At 36.8% G+C, this 19,280-nt stretch overlaps 1 protein-coding gene across 3 annotated transcripts in view; it reads right to left on the minus strand.

The window, feature by feature from the left end:
• The window catches only part of PTPRR (protein tyrosine phosphatase receptor type R), a 348,363-nt gene that overhangs the window by 151,376 nt on the left and 177,707 nt on the right, over positions 1-19,280 (minus strand). For 2 of the 3 annotated variants that reach the window (XM_072655374.1, XM_072655375.1), the window contains exons 4-5: positions 18,960-19,115; positions 11,508-11,618 (exon numbers count right to left, since the gene is read on the minus strand). In XM_072655374.1, the coding sequence (XP_072511475.1) occupies positions 11,508-11,618; positions 18,960-19,115 (267 nt within the window). Of the gene's footprint in view, positions 1-11,507; positions 11,619-11,744; positions 12,072-18,959; positions 19,116-19,280 lie in introns of those variants that run through there. The other variant, XM_072655376.1, reaches the window with a different exon arrangement.

Below are 19,280 nucleotides of genomic sequence, written 5' to 3' on the forward strand. Positions count from 1 at the left end.
TAGCTTTGACTATATGGACCTTTGCTGGTAAGGTAATGTCTCTCCTTTTTAGTATACTGTGCAAATTTGCCATATCTTTCGAAGAAGCAAGCATCTTTTAATTTTATGAATGCAGTCACCGTCTGCAGTGATTATTGAGCCCAAGAATATAAACTCTAACACTGCTTCCATTTCTTTCCCCTCTATTTGTCAGGAAATAATATGACCAGATACCATGATCTTTGTCAAACTTTATCAAACTTTAAGTGAGATTTTACACTCTCCTATTTCATGCTCATCAAAAGGCTTCTTAGTTTCTCTTTACTTTCTGTCATTAGAATGGTGTCATCTCCATATCTTAGATTGTTACTATTTTTCCCAGCAGCCATAATTCTAGCTTTGATTTGTCCAGGCTGGCATTTCACATGAATTTCATACTCTGCCTATAAGTTAAATAAATAAGATGACAATATACAGCCTTGTTGTATCCCTTTCCCAATCTTGATCTAAAGAGTTGTTTCATATTTGGTTCTAATTTTTATTTCTTGGACCACATACGGGTTCCTCAGGAGATAAGTAAGATGATCTGGTAAGATGATCTCTTTGAGCACTTGCCACAATTTGTTGTGATCTACACAGTCAAAGGCTTTAGTGTAGTCAGTGAATTAGAAATAGATGTTTTCCTGGACTCCCTTGCTTTCTCCATAATCCCACAAATATTGGCAATTTGGTCTCTAGTTCTTCTGCCTCTTTGAAAACCAGCCTGTATTTGGTTAATTCTAAATATTTACATATTGCTGAAGCCTAACTTTCAGAATCTTAAGTATAACTTTACTGGGGTGTAAAATGAGTGCAGTTTGTTAGATAGTTTGAGCATTCTTTGGCATTGCCCTTCTTTAGGATGTGGATGTAAGATGACCTCTTCTGATCTAGTGGTCACTATTGAGTTTTCCAAATTTGCTAGCATATTTAATACAGCATTTAACAGCATTATCCTTTAGGATTTTAAGTAATTCAACTGGAATTCCATCACCTCCACCAGCCTTAGTTTGCAGTGTTTCCTAAGGCCCACTTGACTTCACTCTCCAGGATGTGTGGTTCCATTTCAGTAACCACATCATCATAGGTATCAGTGATGTTAAGATTTGTCTTTTATAATTCTTCTGCATATTCTTGCCACCTTTTCGTAATCTTTTTTATTTCTGTTAAGTACCTGTCATTTTTATCTTTTATCATGCCCATTTTTGCATGAAACATTCCCTTGATATCTCTAATTTTCCTGAAGAGATCTCTTGTCTTTTCCATCCTGTTTTCTTCTACTTCTTTGCATTGTTCCTTTAAGAAAACCTTGTCTGTCTTTCCTATTCACTAGAATTCTGCATTCAGTTGGGTATATCTTTTCCCTTTCTCCTTTGATTTTCTTCATCTCCTTGGTTATTTGTAAAGCCTCATCAGACACAGTAGGTATTTAATACATTTTTGAGCTGAGCTCCAGTTATCTGATTCAGATGGATTGAGTTGCCTCAAGACAATAGGGGTTCCAACATGGGAGGTTTCCATGTGGAGGCTATATAACTTGTTATTAGTGTTGGGGTGGAGAGTTCAAGACCCTGTTCAGATATGGTAGGAATAAATGATCTCTGGAATCCTTTCCAACTCTGAGATTCTGATTCTATAAATTGCCCAAAGTCCCACAATGAGTTGCTAATTTATGCGGAATCATAGGATTTGGAGTCATAAGATCTCTTAGAAATTACCTATTTCTAGTCTCACTTTAAAAATGAGAAAGTCAAGGTTCAGGGAAGTTAAACTGCTAAAGTTCATGTAGGTTACCACAGAACTGACTGATCAATCAAGCAACCAATTAAATAGCATTTAGTAACTGCCAACCAAGTGCCTGCAGACACCTTCCTCATTTTCTCAAATTCCAAGACAGTGCATCTTTAATCATCTTCACTTCTACCACTCCACTCAACATCTCAAATCTGGGTGCAAAGGGTATGTCTTTTTCTTTGAGTCCAAAAGAAGGGAATCAAATTTAGAAGACTAATTGGTCTATAATACAGTTTGAATCACATTTCAAGGGAAACACAATTAATCATTTCAAAACTCATCCAGAAATTAAGCCATAATGGACCAAAGAAGGGACCGTTTCCTTGCCATGGATATCTGAGTTACAGGAAAGGAATAAAAGTAAATTGGTTTGGGACTGGTAAAGAAAAAAAAGGAAAGGAAAAATTAAGTGAGAGAATGTAAAGAAAATAAATCAACCTATGACAAAAGAAGTATATTTCAGGAAAAAGAGAAATGGAGAAACAGAGATGGGAAGAAGCTAAAAGTAGTAATTAATATTTGCATAAAATAATCTCTTGAATGAGAAGTATGGGAAAATATTATTTATATTATTATAAAAATATTTTAATGATTGAAATGTGTCCAATATATTTCAAAATCATGCTGTGAATCTATTGTCATGTGAAGTTATTTTAGCTATCTAAAAGTCAGGAACGTTGGATAGAGACAGCACAATGTAAGGGGTTGACCTTGAAGTTAGGAAGACCTGGATTCAAAATCTGCCTCTGATACCCAGATTATATGATGCTGGACAGGCCATTTAACTTTTCAGTGCCCTTGGCAATTCTCCATCACAAAGTGATCCAGGTGAGTTGCCTATCTGCAATGCTTGAAGAAGTCATAAATCCAACCAATCATAGATCAAGAGCCAGAAGAGACCTCAGAGATCATCTATCTAATCCAATTCCCTTATTTTACAGATGAGGAAACTGAGACCCAGGGAGTATAAGTAATTTGCTCAAGGTCACACAGAGAGTAGTTAATGGAGATCACAGGTCTGAACTCAAAATGAAAGAAATAAAAGTGATGTTTGAGGTATATTGCTGCATCCGTACTCTCTGACTTGATCTCCCTATGACAACTGAAATAATTTATAAGACTATTGGTTAAAATTGGCCATACAGTTTGTGACCTCGTTAGCCCTGTGAACTTCAGGCTAGAAATCAAGTAACAAATATGTTCCCTAAATGGTTTTTGTCAATTCAGAAAAGGGTGAAGACTACTTTGAGACTTCAAGATAACTCTAAATTTTTAAAGATAGATTTTGATCATTCTTATTAGGAAGGAGGCAGTATGGTTAGTGGAAAGAACACTGGTTCTAGAAAAAGCAGACCTGTGTTGACACCCTGTCTCTCATTCTTACATCATGCGCTAAGGTGGGAAAGTCTTCCCTGAAACCTCCTTTGGTTTCAGTTTTTTCATACATAAAATGAGGGGGTTGGTCTAGGTTATTTCTGGGGTCCCTTCTGGTCCTAGATATAATAATAATATTAGCAGTAACAACTCACATTTATAAAGCATTCTTGAGTTTATAAAATGTTTTGTATGCATTCTCTAACGTGATCTTCATAATAACCTTGCAAGGGAGATGCTATTACTATCTATAATTTACAGATGAGGAGATTGGCCAGGAGGATTTAAATGACTTGCCCAGGGCCACTGCTGGTGTGTATTAGACAGGATCAAATCCAGGTCTTGATTCCAATTCTAGCATTCTATCCACTATGCCATTCTATCTCATGTTCATTTTCTGGAATTTTAGAAGCTCTGTCATCAACATACAGCTTCCATTAATCACTCTAAATTATGTGGCAACAGGATACAAAAGTAACGATGACCTAGGCCATTATTCCCCCCATCAATGTGCATTTATTGAATGTTCACCCAGAGTTCTCAGTGTGCTTTTTAGTCTTAAGAAAATTATATAGCATTTTCGGTTTCAACTATCGAAACTCGTAACAACTAAAATAATATTTTTTTTGTCTGGTATGAAGATGATCGCTACTGATTTGACTTTCCAAAGCTTTTTCCACAGAGCCAAACAACACTGTTTTTGTTCATTTTCTAAAACTGTTTTCTAATCCCCCTGCCTTCTCTATTTCCCTCCCCTTTCCTCCCCAGGATGTTACTGCCTCCTCAACTGCTTTATAAACCACAAGCTGTATCTAAAGACTTCATGTGAATGACAAACGATGTTCTTTCTATTATTGATTCAAGTTAAAGAATTAATTATTCTTACTCATACACTCCTTCTACATAGAACTGCCTGAATGGAATGGAAGTTGCCCATACGCATTTTCTTGGAAAATTGTCGGTGTCTGACGATTTGTCACTTCACCCACTCGACACTCCCTTTTGAGAGGTGCTAAACAAACCACATATTTGAAAATGTCATGCTTGTCTAATCGGGTCCCTGGAAGCATCTGTAAAATTCTGTTATTTGGAGAACATAAACAATATGCTACATTATGAAAAGGCAGCCTAGTTTTAAGTTATCATGATAGAGGTGATATCTAAAATCTTTTCAACTCTAAAATTCTACGTTTTGTTTTATCATCCTCCAATTGTATCCATTTACCTATTCAATTTCAGTATAAAATCATATACTTTTCATTTGTATTGATTATGACTGAATGCTGTGGTACATATATATATAATATATAATGGACATAAATAGAGCATTTGTAAAGTTTTACTGTAATAATGTAATGTTAGAATAAAATTTTGAGTTAATTTCTTAATTCCCTTTGACACCAGGGAAATAAGAATCAGAATTTCCACAGTCAGTATATTTTGTAAAAAAAAAAAAAATCTCTTGAGCAAGGCTCAAACTCCAGAACAAAATATTGACTAAGGTAATACAAGAGAAGCTGGAAAGCTTGGCTTTATAATGAATCATTTCAGGTAACTCAGTACCTTCGAAGGACTAGACTTATGATTGGATTGGTATAGATGAGGAAACTTTTTATCAACGAATATTGGAACCTTCTCTGAAATTTATTGTTTTAGAGAACTGTCTCAAATATAGAAAGGTTAATTTGATTCCCTAGAGTTGCACAGTTAATCTGTTTCAGAGAGACAAGAACTGAGGTCTTTGGGACTTTGAGGTAATTAGGTGGCACAGTCAATAGAATCCTAGACTTGGAGTCAAAACTACCTGAGTTTGACTCCTGCCTCAGACGATTCCTAGCTGTGTGACTCTAAGGAAGCCACTTAACCCTGTTTGCCTCAGTTTCCTCATCTGTAAAGTGAACTGAAGAAGGAAATTGAAAACCACTCCAGCATCTTTGCCAAGAAAACCCCAAATGGGGTCATGAAGAATTGGACATGACTGAAAATGACTAAAGCACAAAACTGGAATGTGCTTCCATGAGAGGTCGATGGTTTCCTCATCCTTGCAGACAGACTAGATGATCACTTGTAGCAGGGATTCTCAGGTAAAAGTTGAACAGCATGACTTCTGAGCTCCCTTCTACCTCCTGAAACGTGGGATCCTGTGATTTGAAGGCTTTCAGTGAGAGAGACCCCCTCTCTTCTATAGCAGCTCATTCCATTTTTGGATAACTCTAATTGTTAGGAAGTTTTTCTTTATTCTAAGTCTAAATCTTCTTCTCTACAACTTACATCATTAATTTCTCTTTGGCCACGTGGGCCAAGCAGAACAAATCTAATGTGTCTTCTATGTAATAGATCTTTCAAATATTTGCAAAGCTTTATCACATTCCCCATAAGTGTCTCTTCTTTAGGCTAAACATTCCTCCAACTCTTTCAGCTGGTCTTTAATAAGCCATTCTGATCATCATCGGAGTAGTAAGTCAATGTCACAGATAGGTGGTGTAGTGGATAGCATACTGGCACTGGAGTCAGGAGGATCTGAGTTCAAATCTGACACTTACTAGCTGGGCAAATCACCCATTTACCTCAGTTTCTTCATCTGTAAAAGGAACTAGAGAATGAAATGGCAAACCACTTTAGGATCTTTGCCAAGAAAACCCCAGTCTCACAAAGGGTCAGATACAACCAGAATGACTCAACAACGATGACTATTTTGTTTTGTTCAAAGTCAATCCTTTAAGGAGTATGCATTTTTCTTTATCTAGTAACTCTCTGATCTCTCATATATTAGATCCTAATCTGGGCTTAAAACTATTTTTTCCACCAACAATATAAAAAAAAACAACAACAACTTAAGCACACAAATAAGAAAACAGATGCTTCTCATCTACATCTTCAAAAATATCGTTTGCTTTGATAATGCAAAATTTAGATGACACAAGCTTGTGAGAAGGGTCGCACTAGATTAAAGCTATGGCCAATCTAGGTTGACAATGTGTTTGATAGCCTTCCTTCTTGAAAGTAACTGCAGAGGTTTATGATTTAGAGCAGGGGTTTTCAAACTTTTCCATGATAGTAGTAAATGAATTAGCAAAACCCTTGTGACAAAATTCTCTAAAATTATTCTAAATGCTTTTTTATAAACAATGCAATAAAATTAATTTTTTAAAGAAAAGCTTGGGAATATTTCAGGGTTATTGATTTACTTATTTACTCATTTGTTTGTTTATTTTCACAGCACAGTTAGAGAAACAGTGATGTGGAGAAACTCCCAAAGATTTATTTCCTGTAATAGTCTGTTACAGTTCTGTCTAAATTAATCTTGCTATTGTGGTCATTTTTGTTAATATTTTTGTTTTGGTATCTACAGAAAGCTTCCTAATGTGTATGTGTGTGTGTGTGTGTGTGTGTGTGTGTGTGTGTGTGTGTATGCATGCATTCATCTGACTTGCAAACTGAGAGAGAGTTTGATGCAGTGATGGGCTTCTTAACATTTTTAATGTCATGGAACCTTTAGTAATGTGGTGTAGCCTATGGATGCCTTCTCAAAATAGTGGTTTTTTAATACATCAAATAAAGTGAGTGTGTGTGTGTGTGTGTGTGTGTGTTCGTCCTTTGTTGCTGAAGAAGACTATGCCATCAGAGAAATAATGACATGACTTGCACTTGACTTTGTTTTGAGTGAGAGATGGCTGTGCATGTCACCAGCCTCACTTCTCCTCCAGAGCCATCTGAATCCAGTGACCAGACATTCATTAGGATGATTGGAGGTGACCCAGGATGAGGCAATTGGGGTTAAGTGACTTGCCCAAGGTCATACAGATAGTGAGTGTCAAGTGTCTGAGGTGAGATTTGAACTCAAGTCCTCCTGACTCTTGCACTGGAGCTCTATCCACTGCACCACCTAGCCGCCCCTACATCAAATAAAGTAAATAAGATTATAAAGGAAACTAATTATATTGAAATATAGTTATCATAATATTTGAAAAATTGTGATAATTTATCTTGAGACAAATCGAATAACTTGAGTAATTTTGAAACTATAATGTGACATGAAAATATTTGATTTCAATTAGAGATAAAATTACAAGTATTGAAAATAATAATGTGTTTTGTCAAGTGCTTTAATAATTGAAGAAAATGCCACATTTCTGATAAAGGTGAGTAAAAATAGAGATGTTTTTCCTATCCAGGTTCACAAATCCTGTGAAATCTATCCATGGACCCAAGGTGTAATGAATAATTTGGGGATAAATAGCATTGGGGACTGGTTCAAATTCCACCTATTGTATTTATTATATATGGAACCATTGGTAAATCACTTAACCATAGCTAGCGTCAGTTTCTTTCTCTGGAGAAAGGGGATAACAATACCCGTAGGACCTACATCATCATGTGTTTGAGGTCTGAGTAAGTTGTGATGGTGGGGATAAAGCATTCTGTAATCTTTCATGGATTATCATCGCTGTTAGTATTGTTTCTGTTGTCAGGATTATTATTATTGTTAACAAGTGAACTGAAGAGTCAGTGTGGTATAGTAGATAGGGCACTGGGTTTGGAGTCAAGAAGATGTGACTTTAAATCTCGCTTTGTCACTTATGAGCTGTGTCTTTCTGAATCTCAGTTTCTTTATCTGTAAAATGAGTGGGTTGGACTTGATTTTAAAGTCCTTTTTGGCTCTGAATCTATAATCCTATGTTACCTTCACCTGGCATCACCTGTACTCCATCTCCTGCGGCTTAAACTAAAAGATTAGGACCCTTTGGTCTAAAGAAGGGAGCTGGGGCTTAGAGAAAATATAATTGAAATCTACTAAATAAAAGAATAGAAAAGTCACTGCTATTATGACTACTTACAAATTATATGGGATATGCGTTATCCCACTCTTCCTTCCCACCCAGAGACTCCTTAGTATACACACACACACACACACACACACACACACACACATACATATATACATACATATATATACATATAGATATACAAATATATATACATACACATACTTATGCACACACATGCATTTGCTCACACAGAGAGACACATACTCCCTTCTCTTCCAGTTCTGATCTATTACCTCAGAAAATGATCTTTTAACAATCTATCTTTTAAGAGTAAAAATAACAATTTTAATTGTAGATGAAAATTAGAAGCAGAAGAACAATGTTTAGGATACACAAGGAGGTGAGAAAGGAAATGTCATGTTTTGAATTGAAATGAACCATAAGAACCAGTACCACCAATCCCCCAAATTCTCCCAAATGACCAGACAACCCCATCAGAAATCTTCCTTTCCATCCTCCTCTAATTAAACATTTTTTCCTCAAGCACTACGATTCAAAATAAATAAAATTATATTTCTAACTCTTCCTTGTTCTTTTGAATTGCTAGCATTATAACAGTATTGTTCTCAATTCAATGAAGCAAATGTATTCCCTGTAATTTTTTAATGCTGATGAATTGTTTCTGCTACATCATGGGTTGAACAAGGCTATTGTGTACTAATCAGGGAATCTACGCAACTTTTCTAATGTTGATTCTATGGGAAGGTGAATTTCAAATTCCACACAACTGATTAACCAAATCAACTTCTGGCGTACAATGTGTTGGTGAGTTGAGGATGGGGTGGATCACCTGTAGAGATAATGACTTCATAAAGTTTCTACCCAATACAGGATGTACTCTTTTAATATATTTGCTGTAAATCTTCTTATCTTGTGCTTTAAGAGATAGGTAACATCACATGAGATAATACTTGTAAACTTAGCTTTACAAGTCCCTGAATATAGTAGGTGCTTAATAAATGCTTACTTCCTTTTTTGCTCCCTTCCTTTTTTTTCTTTACTTAAGGTATATTGACTATCTTTTTTGTATTCTTGGCTTTTTGTGATCACATCATTCTGTCCTTCATATCTATATAACTTCCTTCAATATTTTTAAAATTAAATTTTATGCTTCCTCCTACCTCCCTTCCATTGAGAAAGCAAGAAAAACAAAACCCTATTACAATTGCTTTGTTATTATTTTTAAAAATTATACTAATCTTAATAACCATCAAGAAAAATAATTATGCAGAAATATGAATAATAGGTAATCTTTTGTAGCACTTCAAAGTTTGCAAAATTCTTCACATGTGTTATTTGATCCTTCCAACACCCCTGGGAGGTGTTATATATTGCTCCCATTTTACAGATGAGGAAACTAAGAGACAAAAAAGCTGTTACTTGCTCAAGGTCACATAGCTGGTAAATATTTGACGTAGGATTTGAACTGGAATCTTCCTTTCATGTGAAAACACCTCTTTCATCTACCCACTGGTCCTTTCTTCTCTAGGAATAATATTGCCCAGTTTCTTGAACTGATTCTCATGTAACATGATACTTAAGTCTCTTCACAGCTAGATGAATTTCCTCTTAATGTTCTTTCATTTATTAAGATTCTTCCTAAAATACGGTACCCTAAACTGGACACAATACTCCACATGTGGTTTGACCACAGAAGAGTATAAGAGTAACTTGTCAGAAAACAGTAACAAAATGTCCTATTTACTCTCAATTTTTTTCTCTTCTTTTGTTATTTCACTAACTCCAATAATAAAGGGTATTCTAAAAGTCTTGCTGCAATTTAAAACTGTTGTGGTTTGGTGTTTAGTCATATATGATTCTTTGTGACCCTGTGGACCATACTATTCATAGGGGTTATCTTGGCAAACATACATGTTCTGTTTCCTTCTCCAGTGAACTAAGGCAAACAGAGATGAAGGAACTTGCCCAGGATCACATAGCTAGTAAGTGTCTGAGGCCAAATTTGAACTCAGGTCTTCCTGACTCCAGGTCCAATGCTCTATCCACTGATCCACCTAGCTGCAAAATTTGAAGTTGAGCTAAGCTTAAAACTACAGCAAGACTTTTGGGATATTCTGTATATGAGCCTTTGCCTTTTTAAACTGAAAGGTACATGTCTATTTTATTTAAATATCAGTCTGTTGAGAGAGCACAAATAAAAAAAACTCTAATGATGAAACTCACAGTGATGGTGTTGATAATAACAAAACAAATAGAACAAAGTCTCCTTTTGGCTTCTAAGAAACCAATGAGCATTTTTAAAATGTGCTAAATTAAAAAAAAAAAGAATATAGCCTACAGGAAAATGGCACTAAAACACATTTGTAAACATTTAATGGAACAGGAGAAAACATGAAATTTGTAAAATGAAAGAATTAAAAAGTCAATCATTGTTTCAAATAAAAGGTAAATTTTAACTGCTCCAGTGCCAATAGTAATAGGTTTGAAGTTTGTTTAGATTTTATTTCTTCAATTAGAGATAGATATTAGAAAAAAACATGAATTTATAATTTGGTACAATTGCTACAGACCATGAATGTTACTCGAGGTGGCAGGGCATGGTGGATAGAGAGCTGGCTTCAGTTTGGGGAGGACCTGGTTTCAAATTCTGCTTCTGATCTATACTGGCAGTTTGACTCTGGGCAAGTCATTTGACTTTTCATACTCCAGGCAACTTTCTCAGACTTTAACTTAACTGCTGTTCTGCATTGGTAGAGGAAATTTCTCTCAAAGAAACTAATCCAAATCTTAATTCCATGCTTCTCTCCCCCACCCGCCAAATAAATAGGTATTAGAAGAATCTAATTCTTCTAATTCAATGCAACTGGTGCAGAGAATGAGTATTATGGAACTGTGATTTGCATTGATGGCAAAAGTATCCACACTGAAGAAATCCAGGATGTAACAAAGCAGAAAAGAAAATTAGTCTATAATGGGTAACTTTGATTCATATTTTATGACCCTATTCTTATATTTCAGATGAAGGCTTCCAAAGGCACTTTACAAAAACAGAAGCAATCAATACTTGGGGGCAGAGGCATAGAGAGATGGCAAACCTAATAGTATACTTACTATCTTCTTTACCTAGGAAGGAAGCCATAAGTTTTAACCTAGGTCAACAACCCAAGAAATATCTTTCTTTTGCATGTGTTTTCGAACAATGCTATAGAAGAATAAATAAAGCTAGCCCAGAGTATGTCTACCGGGTTCTAATGACATTGAGGGTTATGATGACCTCAGTAAATCACTTTCAAAAGCTTCACTGTCCTGCTTGATCAAGTTACCAGAATCCCCCAAAGCAATTACAATCTCATTACGCTGTCCAGCATCCATAATTCCATAGGCTTTCCTAGAGTAATCACTTTGCTGTCAAACAGGAAATATAGTAAATGGTCTGATTACATATTCTTACTTCTGTCTCACAACCCCTTTCAGCCACTTGCTTGCGGACTAGATATGTGAAAAAAGGAAAAAAAGAAAGAAAGAACTTACCATCAGACATGTGACGATCATGATAAAGATACTGAGGAAAATGACAACAGCATAAAATCCTTCTTTGCTCCAGATCTTATCCGCTTCATGTTGCCCTTGTAAGACGTTGGTCTTGAAAGCAAAACAAGAGAGCCTTGTGTTAGATGAGAGATGGTTTTGGGGCGGGAGGGGGGAAGGAGGGAGAATAGATTAAAGTTCTTATCAGGAACTGGCAATATTTTTAGCTTTCTTCCATACCGTGTGGTAGAGCACACCGACATTCACTGCTCCCACAGCTACCCAAACTGAGCTAAACAAACGAGCTGCGAAGTGTTTATGGGATGAATCTGAACACATCCACAAATGAGGTTCGGTCTTCTCACTGAGTCCCCCACACGGCATGCCACATTCTGGTTCTAGGCTAAGCAAGCTCCCCCCGAGCTCCTCCTTGGCAGCTCCTGAGTCCATAAGGTAAGGCACTTGGGGTTTTCTCCCTTTGGAGGAAGTTCCTTCCACAGACTCTCTGGGTCTGCCTTGCTCTGTGCCTCCTTCCTCAGCACCTGCACTCTAGCTCACGTCCTGACTGGAGCACTGTTTGTTTACCTTGAAGCAAAAGTGAAACAGGTGTGAAGGGAAACTCATGATACAGTCACAAAGAGACCTGCCCTGACAGGATCGCCTCCTTGTTTTCGTTGCTTTAAAAACAATTCTGCTGTGCTTGGTTCTGATTAAAGCAGTATCCCAACCTTGGGGATTACTAGGGATATTACATTTTTTAAAGCAGCTGTGAACACAGAAAATGAAAGAGCTATTGGGGAATGAGATGCAACCCCCCCCAAACCCCAATAAATATGGTTTATTTCCTCTTGACTGCTGTAGAGAAGCATGATTAGATGAAATGAATGGCACTTTTGGTTTGATTTCTCATGACCCCTGTCTTATCTCCAGATGTCTTAAAAATGAATATTTATTGGAATCAGACATGAAAAAATATTTTATAATTACCAAATGTGGTTTTGGGGAAGGCAACAAAAATTCTTGACTTGAATCTTCTGACAAAGGTGATGGGGTGTACTGACCTGGAGTCAGAAGGGACCTGGACTACAATCCCACCTCTGCCACTTAAGGGAAAGAAAGGTTGGGAAGGGAACAGGAATTTATTAAGTGCCTACGATGTGCCAGACATTGTGATTTACAAATATTATTTCATTTGATCATTTACTAGATGTGTAACCAGAGGCAAGTCACTTAATCTAACTACCCCTCAGTTTCCTCATCTGTACAACGCCAGTAATGATACCTGTATCTAGTAATCTGTCTCATTGGGTTGTGATGAGGTTCAATTGGAATAATAATATGCAAAATAATCTGTCATATGCCAGTTATCCTTTCAGTGTCTTTAGTCAATCAAATATTAGCCTTATGGATTGAAAGCCAACCTTAGTTGAAGTTTGAAGACCTGAGTTCAGATCATCCCTCTGACGTATATTGGATGTGTGACTCCACGAGTCCATTAGTTTCTCAACTCTCAAGGAGTGTAAATTGCAGAGCAGATGCTGATTTGCAGAGGTAGGAGGAGTTTCCTTATCATATGTTCTCTATAGCAATTGAATCTTAAGGTCCAGTTTAAGATTTCAAAAAGCAGAGCAGTTCTTTGATATCTGAATGATTTAGATAAGCTATGATGCTTATCTAAATAGTAAAGTTGAGATGTTTATCTAAACAATGATGGTAAGAACGTTGTTTCCTTCATGTGTAACCAGAGGAGGATTTCAGCATATTGAATGGAAAGATAGGTGGATGATGTTAGAAACAGACCATGAGCACAAGGACAACTGTGGTTTGCCTTCTTGCTTTCTGTTTGAGTTTAGTCACAATTAGCCTTGTGTCTTGAAATCACACCTAGGCTAGACAAAAATAAAGCCCCTGTAGGATACCTGTAGGAAACCAGGGGAAACTCTGGGAGGGACACTGGTTCTTTTGTTTGTGTCAAAAATGAATGGGGAGGGCATTCATGAAACATTAGATGATCCAATATAGGCAATGAAAGGTGATTAGAAGATTTGTCACTACATAAAAGGGGGTTGCTAGGTGGTGTAGTGGATAGATATCAGACCTGGAGTCAGGAAGACTCATCTTGAGTTTAAATCTGGTCTCAGACTCTTATTAGTTGTAGGACCCTGGGCAAGTCACTTAATCCTGTTGGCTTCCATTTCTTCATCTAAAAAATTTCGAGCTGGAGAAGGAAACGGCAAAGCACTCCACTATATTTGCCAAAAAAATCCCAAATGTGGTCACAAAGAGTAGGACCCGACTGAAATGATTCAACAACAAAAAGGCCTTCATTTTGTTCCTTATACCTAAGTTGTCCTTGTCTTTTTTTCTACCCTAACCCTATTCACTTTGGTACTTAAAGCTAGCTTCCCCCCGCCATCAAAATTACTGATGATGGCAGAATATTCAATTAATTTTCCCCACAGTGAAAGAGACAGATGTTTTCAGAACCTTTACTAGGTCAGGGCAGCTGGGGCTTTGCCTGAGGTCCCTACATCAGGAAGCAAGGCATGCTTCCTCCCAAGCTTGGGAGCAGGCTTTTTTTTTTCCTTTTAGGTAGTCTGGACACAGTAATCCCAATGTCCATCAGTCCTCGTGGTTTTCCACTGAACAGCACTCCCATGGAGCAAGGCGGACCTTAGGAGGGAATAAGAAGAGCTGTGGTTCAGAAGTCAGAGAGGAAGGGAAGGGGATGAGCCATACTGTTCACTCTCCTAGAAGATTCTCTATTGGCTCACGTTTCCATGGAAGCTGGAGGGGACAGTCCTCAGAGCCAGTGAAGAAGCTGTGCCTTAGAGCTGAGCAGGTACTCCCTCTGCCTGGTTGGATTGCCCTTTGCACACTTCCCCAGACTACCTTCTATCTCCCCTCTACCTCCTCCCAGCTGTTGTTGCCTCAGATGGAAAAATTCCTAGTTTTTCTTCTGAGTGTTTTGAACTGTTTGAACTGAGTCATTATATTTCTTTAGTCATTAATTTCCTTCTCACTTATCAAGCTACAGTTAAGTTATTATATTTGTACAGAAGTTCAAAAGACCCGCAGGGGCATGATAATCAACAATTAAGTTCGTAGCAACGACCTGTTTTTATTTATTTTAAGTCATTCTTTCTCATGTACTTTCACCTAATTAGTGCTTGTGCAATAGAAAGAGGTGGGGAGGGGATTGTAGTCAGATGATCTGAATTCAAATCTCAGCTCTGTTACTTACGCCCTGTGTGACCTTGGGAAAGTCACTTTAATCTCTCTGAGACTCAGTTTCCTTACCTGTAAAGTAAAGGAGTTGGACTTGTACTAAATGGCCTTCTAGCTCAACCTTTATGGTTCTATCAACTTTAGCTGAGCCAACTTACTGCCTTAATCTTATATATTTCTTTAAGGGTTCTGAGTTCACCTTTTAGAAAGAACTGTGAGCTTGTCTACCATAAGGTGCGTATAATATTAAAATATTTGGTTGGCTCAGATCACTATGGACAAAATGGAAGCTCTTTGACAGCAGGCACAATTTCATTTTTTAATCTTCCTATCTCTGGTATCTAGCACAGTGGTTGGCTCATGTATAAGAATATACACATACTCATATACATTACAGTAGATAATTAAGGCTTATTAATTGATGGATTATTTTAATACCTTGTGCATCTTGAAGTATAAACTCCTATGCTTAGAGAAGATTAGAACATGTAGAGGTGTGCTTGTAAATATTTAACAACCAAACTGGGGGGGATATACACAGCATACTTTTAAGTTTAATCTACTTTATTAATATTTTTCCATCACTTTCTTAAGTCTAGAAATCAACAAAACAATAGATCAAGCCTTGATTTGCAGCATTTGCTGACTTCAGAGGTATAAATACTCACACTGAAGACTTAACAATTGGCTCATGAAATCTCCTTGAGAGTATGTATCTTGACCACAAAGTCACCTTATCTACATCAAAAGACTGATTGTATTTTTTCTGCCCTGATCTAGATGCTACTATAGACACAATCAGGTTGGCAGTTGAGGTTTAGTAATTCTCTTGCCTTGTACACCTACTCTCATCCATTAGATTAGAAACTCCTCAAGGGCAGTTACCGTTTTTTGCTTCTTTTTGTCTACTCCAGTGCTTAGGACATAGTAGGCACTTAATAAATTTGAATTAATTGATTGATCCGGAATTTTAGGTTTAAGTACAAGATGTAATGCTGAGACTGTGAGCCCACATGCACACACACGCAAAGTGGAATATAACTTTGACAATTATTAGGTACATTGGCATACTTAGCTAAGCTGTACAGTTATATCTAATAGCAAAGTTCTCCTAGATATTTTATTTTACTCTTTCCTCCAAATTTCATATCATTGTATATGAGTACATTTTTAGGTGCTATTAACTTCAATTAAATCTTCACAGAATAGCTATGCTACATAGACTGGAAGTCTTTAAAAAAGAATTCAAGCCAATGAACACAGTTTGAAAGGACAATCAAAATTCATGAATTATGGTTCTGTTTATGCTTATTTTGTCATATTAATTATTTGTTTTTCCAGGGAGGGTCACTAAGGTAGTTAGCATAGAAAGTATTAAGGAAGGTTGGCTTCCTGCTTTAAAGTGCAAGACTTTTGGAATTTATTGACATTTAAAGCAATTGAATACAATGGAAACTCCTCTAACTTTTTTCATTTCTGTATTGTGGAGTTAAAGGACCTGGGGATCAAAACGAGCTTTCCATGTTTACTATCTATGTGATCTTGGACAAGATCCGTGGGCCTCAGTTTCCTCATTAGTGAAATGAGGAGATTTGGACTAAACAGTCTCTGAGATCTTCCTGGTCTAGATATAAACTCCTGTAACCATAAGTTTGCAAAAAGATTTACACTTTCTCATGGACAATGGTAGCTAAAATTAAAGCATAATATGTTGTCAGAGGTATAATTAGTCTTCTGACAAAAGGCAAACAAGGTGTAGTAAAAAGAGAATTGGTCTCTCAGATTAGTAGATCTGAGTTTAAATTCTCCTCCTGACACATATTTGCTGTATTATCTGGGAAAGTCATTTAGACTCAGTGCTCTGAAGGAGATAGCCACCTGAACTGGTGGAAAGAGTTTCCTCATTTGGGAGTTCCCATACCAATTAAATCAGATATCCAGACCCTGTACCCATCATTAAATAATTAATCATTAAATGATATTCTAATACCTAATTAATCATTAAATGATATTCTAATACCTAAAGTGTATAAACTGAATATAGAATTATAATAGTATTTGAGCATCCACACTATATAAAGATTCATAAGAAATGTACAAAAGCAAGCAATGTATATAAAATTCTGACTGTGATCTTACGTTGAAAAGGAGACTAGATAAGTAAAAATCATCTTTTTTGAGTGAGCTTTTCTTTCTTCCCTAAGTAGTTCTCAGAAAATTAAGTCCTTCATATAATGGGAGAGAGAATTTATTCCCTCTCATGATCTATCGTCACACATTCCCAACTGTCTCTTAGATGACCTGAATTGGATGTCCTTAGGACATCTCAAACTCAACAGAACCCAAACAGATCTCACCCTTCCCTCAAACCCTTCCCAATTCTGAGGAGGCCATCTCTAGTCATCCTGATCTATATCTGGCCACTCGACCCAGATAGCTCAGGAGGAGAAAGTGATTCTGGCGACTTTGGTCAGCCCTCCCTCACTTGAATCCAATCACTTGAAAGTCATGGCACCATCTTGCTAATGTCAAGGTCCTCTTTGAGAATGAAGGACAAACAACAACTTCTGAACTTCTCTATGACTGTTGAGGTTACTGCCATCCTCCCACTCATCCTTATGTGCAAACTCAATGTTATTCTTGACTTCTCCCTTTCACTCATCATACATACCCAATCCATTGCTAAATTTTGTTTCTCACTTTATAATATGTCTCATCTTGTACTCATACAGCCACAACTTGAGTCCAGACCTTAATCACTTTGCACCTGAATTAATGCAATTGTCTTTTAATTGGTCTCTCTGCCTCAGGTCTCCTTCTATTCTAATTCATCTTTCACTCAGCTGCCAAAGAAATTTTTGAAAGCGCAAGTTCTGACTGTCATTCCCCTGCTCAGTGAATTCCAGTGCCTCCCTATTACCTTCAGGGTCAAATATCTACTCCTCTTTTTGGCATTTAAAGCTCTTTATATTTTTACCTCTCACCTCTTTGCAATCTACAATACAGCTATTGACATCCCATCTCCCATCTTCATGCCTTTGCATTGGCTGTCCCTTCACGCTGGAATGCTCTGCCTTTTCACCTTCCTTAAACACAAGTCTGACCATGTCACCCTCCTATTCAACAAATTTCAGTGGTTCCCACCTCTAGGATGAAATATAAAATACTCTATTTAGTTTTTAAAGCCCTTTATAACCTGACACTTCCTACCTTGCCAGACTTCATACGTCTTCAATCCCACACCCTCTGCATTCCAGCATTGCTGGCCTTCAGGGTGTTCCTCATACACACAATGCTACATTACCCTTTTTCTGTGGATTTTCGCTGGGTATCTCCCATTCCTGGAACCCTCTCACACTCATCTCTGACAAACAGCTTTCTGGGCTTCCTTCAATTCTCACCTGCCAGAAGAAGCCTTTCCCAATCCTCCTTAATTTCAGCATCTTCCCTTTGAGATTATTTCCACTTCTGGTATATATCTTGTTTGTTGTTTACATATTTTCTACTCCACTAGATTGTGAGATCCTTGAGATAATGGATTGTCTTTTGCCTTTTTTGTATCCCTAGTGCTTAACCCAGTGCCTGGAACAAAGTAGATACTTAAAAATGCTTCTAGACTGATTTCAACTCATAATTTCTGACTTCTTTCAAGACTGTGTGTCACTCAAAGGAATTTGATCTGACCATCCACACAGTAAAGACCAAGTGGATGATTAATAGTCATTGCCTACATTACAATATGCATTATAGACAAGCAACCTATAGAGCTTATCCATCAAAATCTATATTCGGGGCACAAAATATATAGATAGAAGATGAGGTAAGCTGAAATGGAGGGCAGGTTGTATTATATTTGAGAAACTTTACAATATTGAAAAAGGTGCACTGTAAGTATAAATGTAATACTGACGTGCAAATTTGGAGATAGAAGCAGCAATCTGGAGGCAGTTGGGATTGTGAAGAAATTTTGTCAAACAGTGAATGAAAAGAGTGAAAAACCAGAGTACTGGACATGAAGAAGCATTTTACCTTCAAAGAACACTGAAAGTGAAACTGATTATTTATAGCATTTTTTCATTGGTAAGATAATCCATCTGTAGGAAGGTGTGCTACATTTTTTCTAATTTTTTTTTTTTTTTTGGTAAACCAAAGCCTACTCCTTCCTAGTAAAATGACCAATTTTGTGGTATATACAATTTGTATCCAATTTTCCATATGAAAACATACCTCAGGGGAGACTTCTATAATTCCAAATTGAGATAGACTCTGATGTAAAACATTGATATTAAGAGAATGTAGCACTTCCTTTGATGGCAGGGCATCTGAAATACCGGATTTCCTGTTTACTGGAGATACAAAAAGCTCAATGCTGTTCTTCTTCCCCTAAGCAAAAGGAAAACATTTTTAGTTATTATAAGAACAAGCAAAATTTGGGATGGCTCTATGATATTTTAAAATAAACATTATAAGACATGTAGAATCATAAAATTAATTGATTTTTAGAAATTAATGTGACCAACAGAGTAAGAGTAAATATGTAAGAGTAAA

The sequence above is a fragment of the Notamacropus eugenii genome, chromosome 3 (assembly GCF_028372415.1).
Source record: "Notamacropus eugenii isolate mMacEug1 chromosome 3, mMacEug1.pri_v2, whole genome shotgun sequence".
Classification (NCBI taxonomy): Eukaryota; Metazoa; Chordata; class Mammalia; order Diprotodontia; family Macropodidae; genus Notamacropus; species Notamacropus eugenii.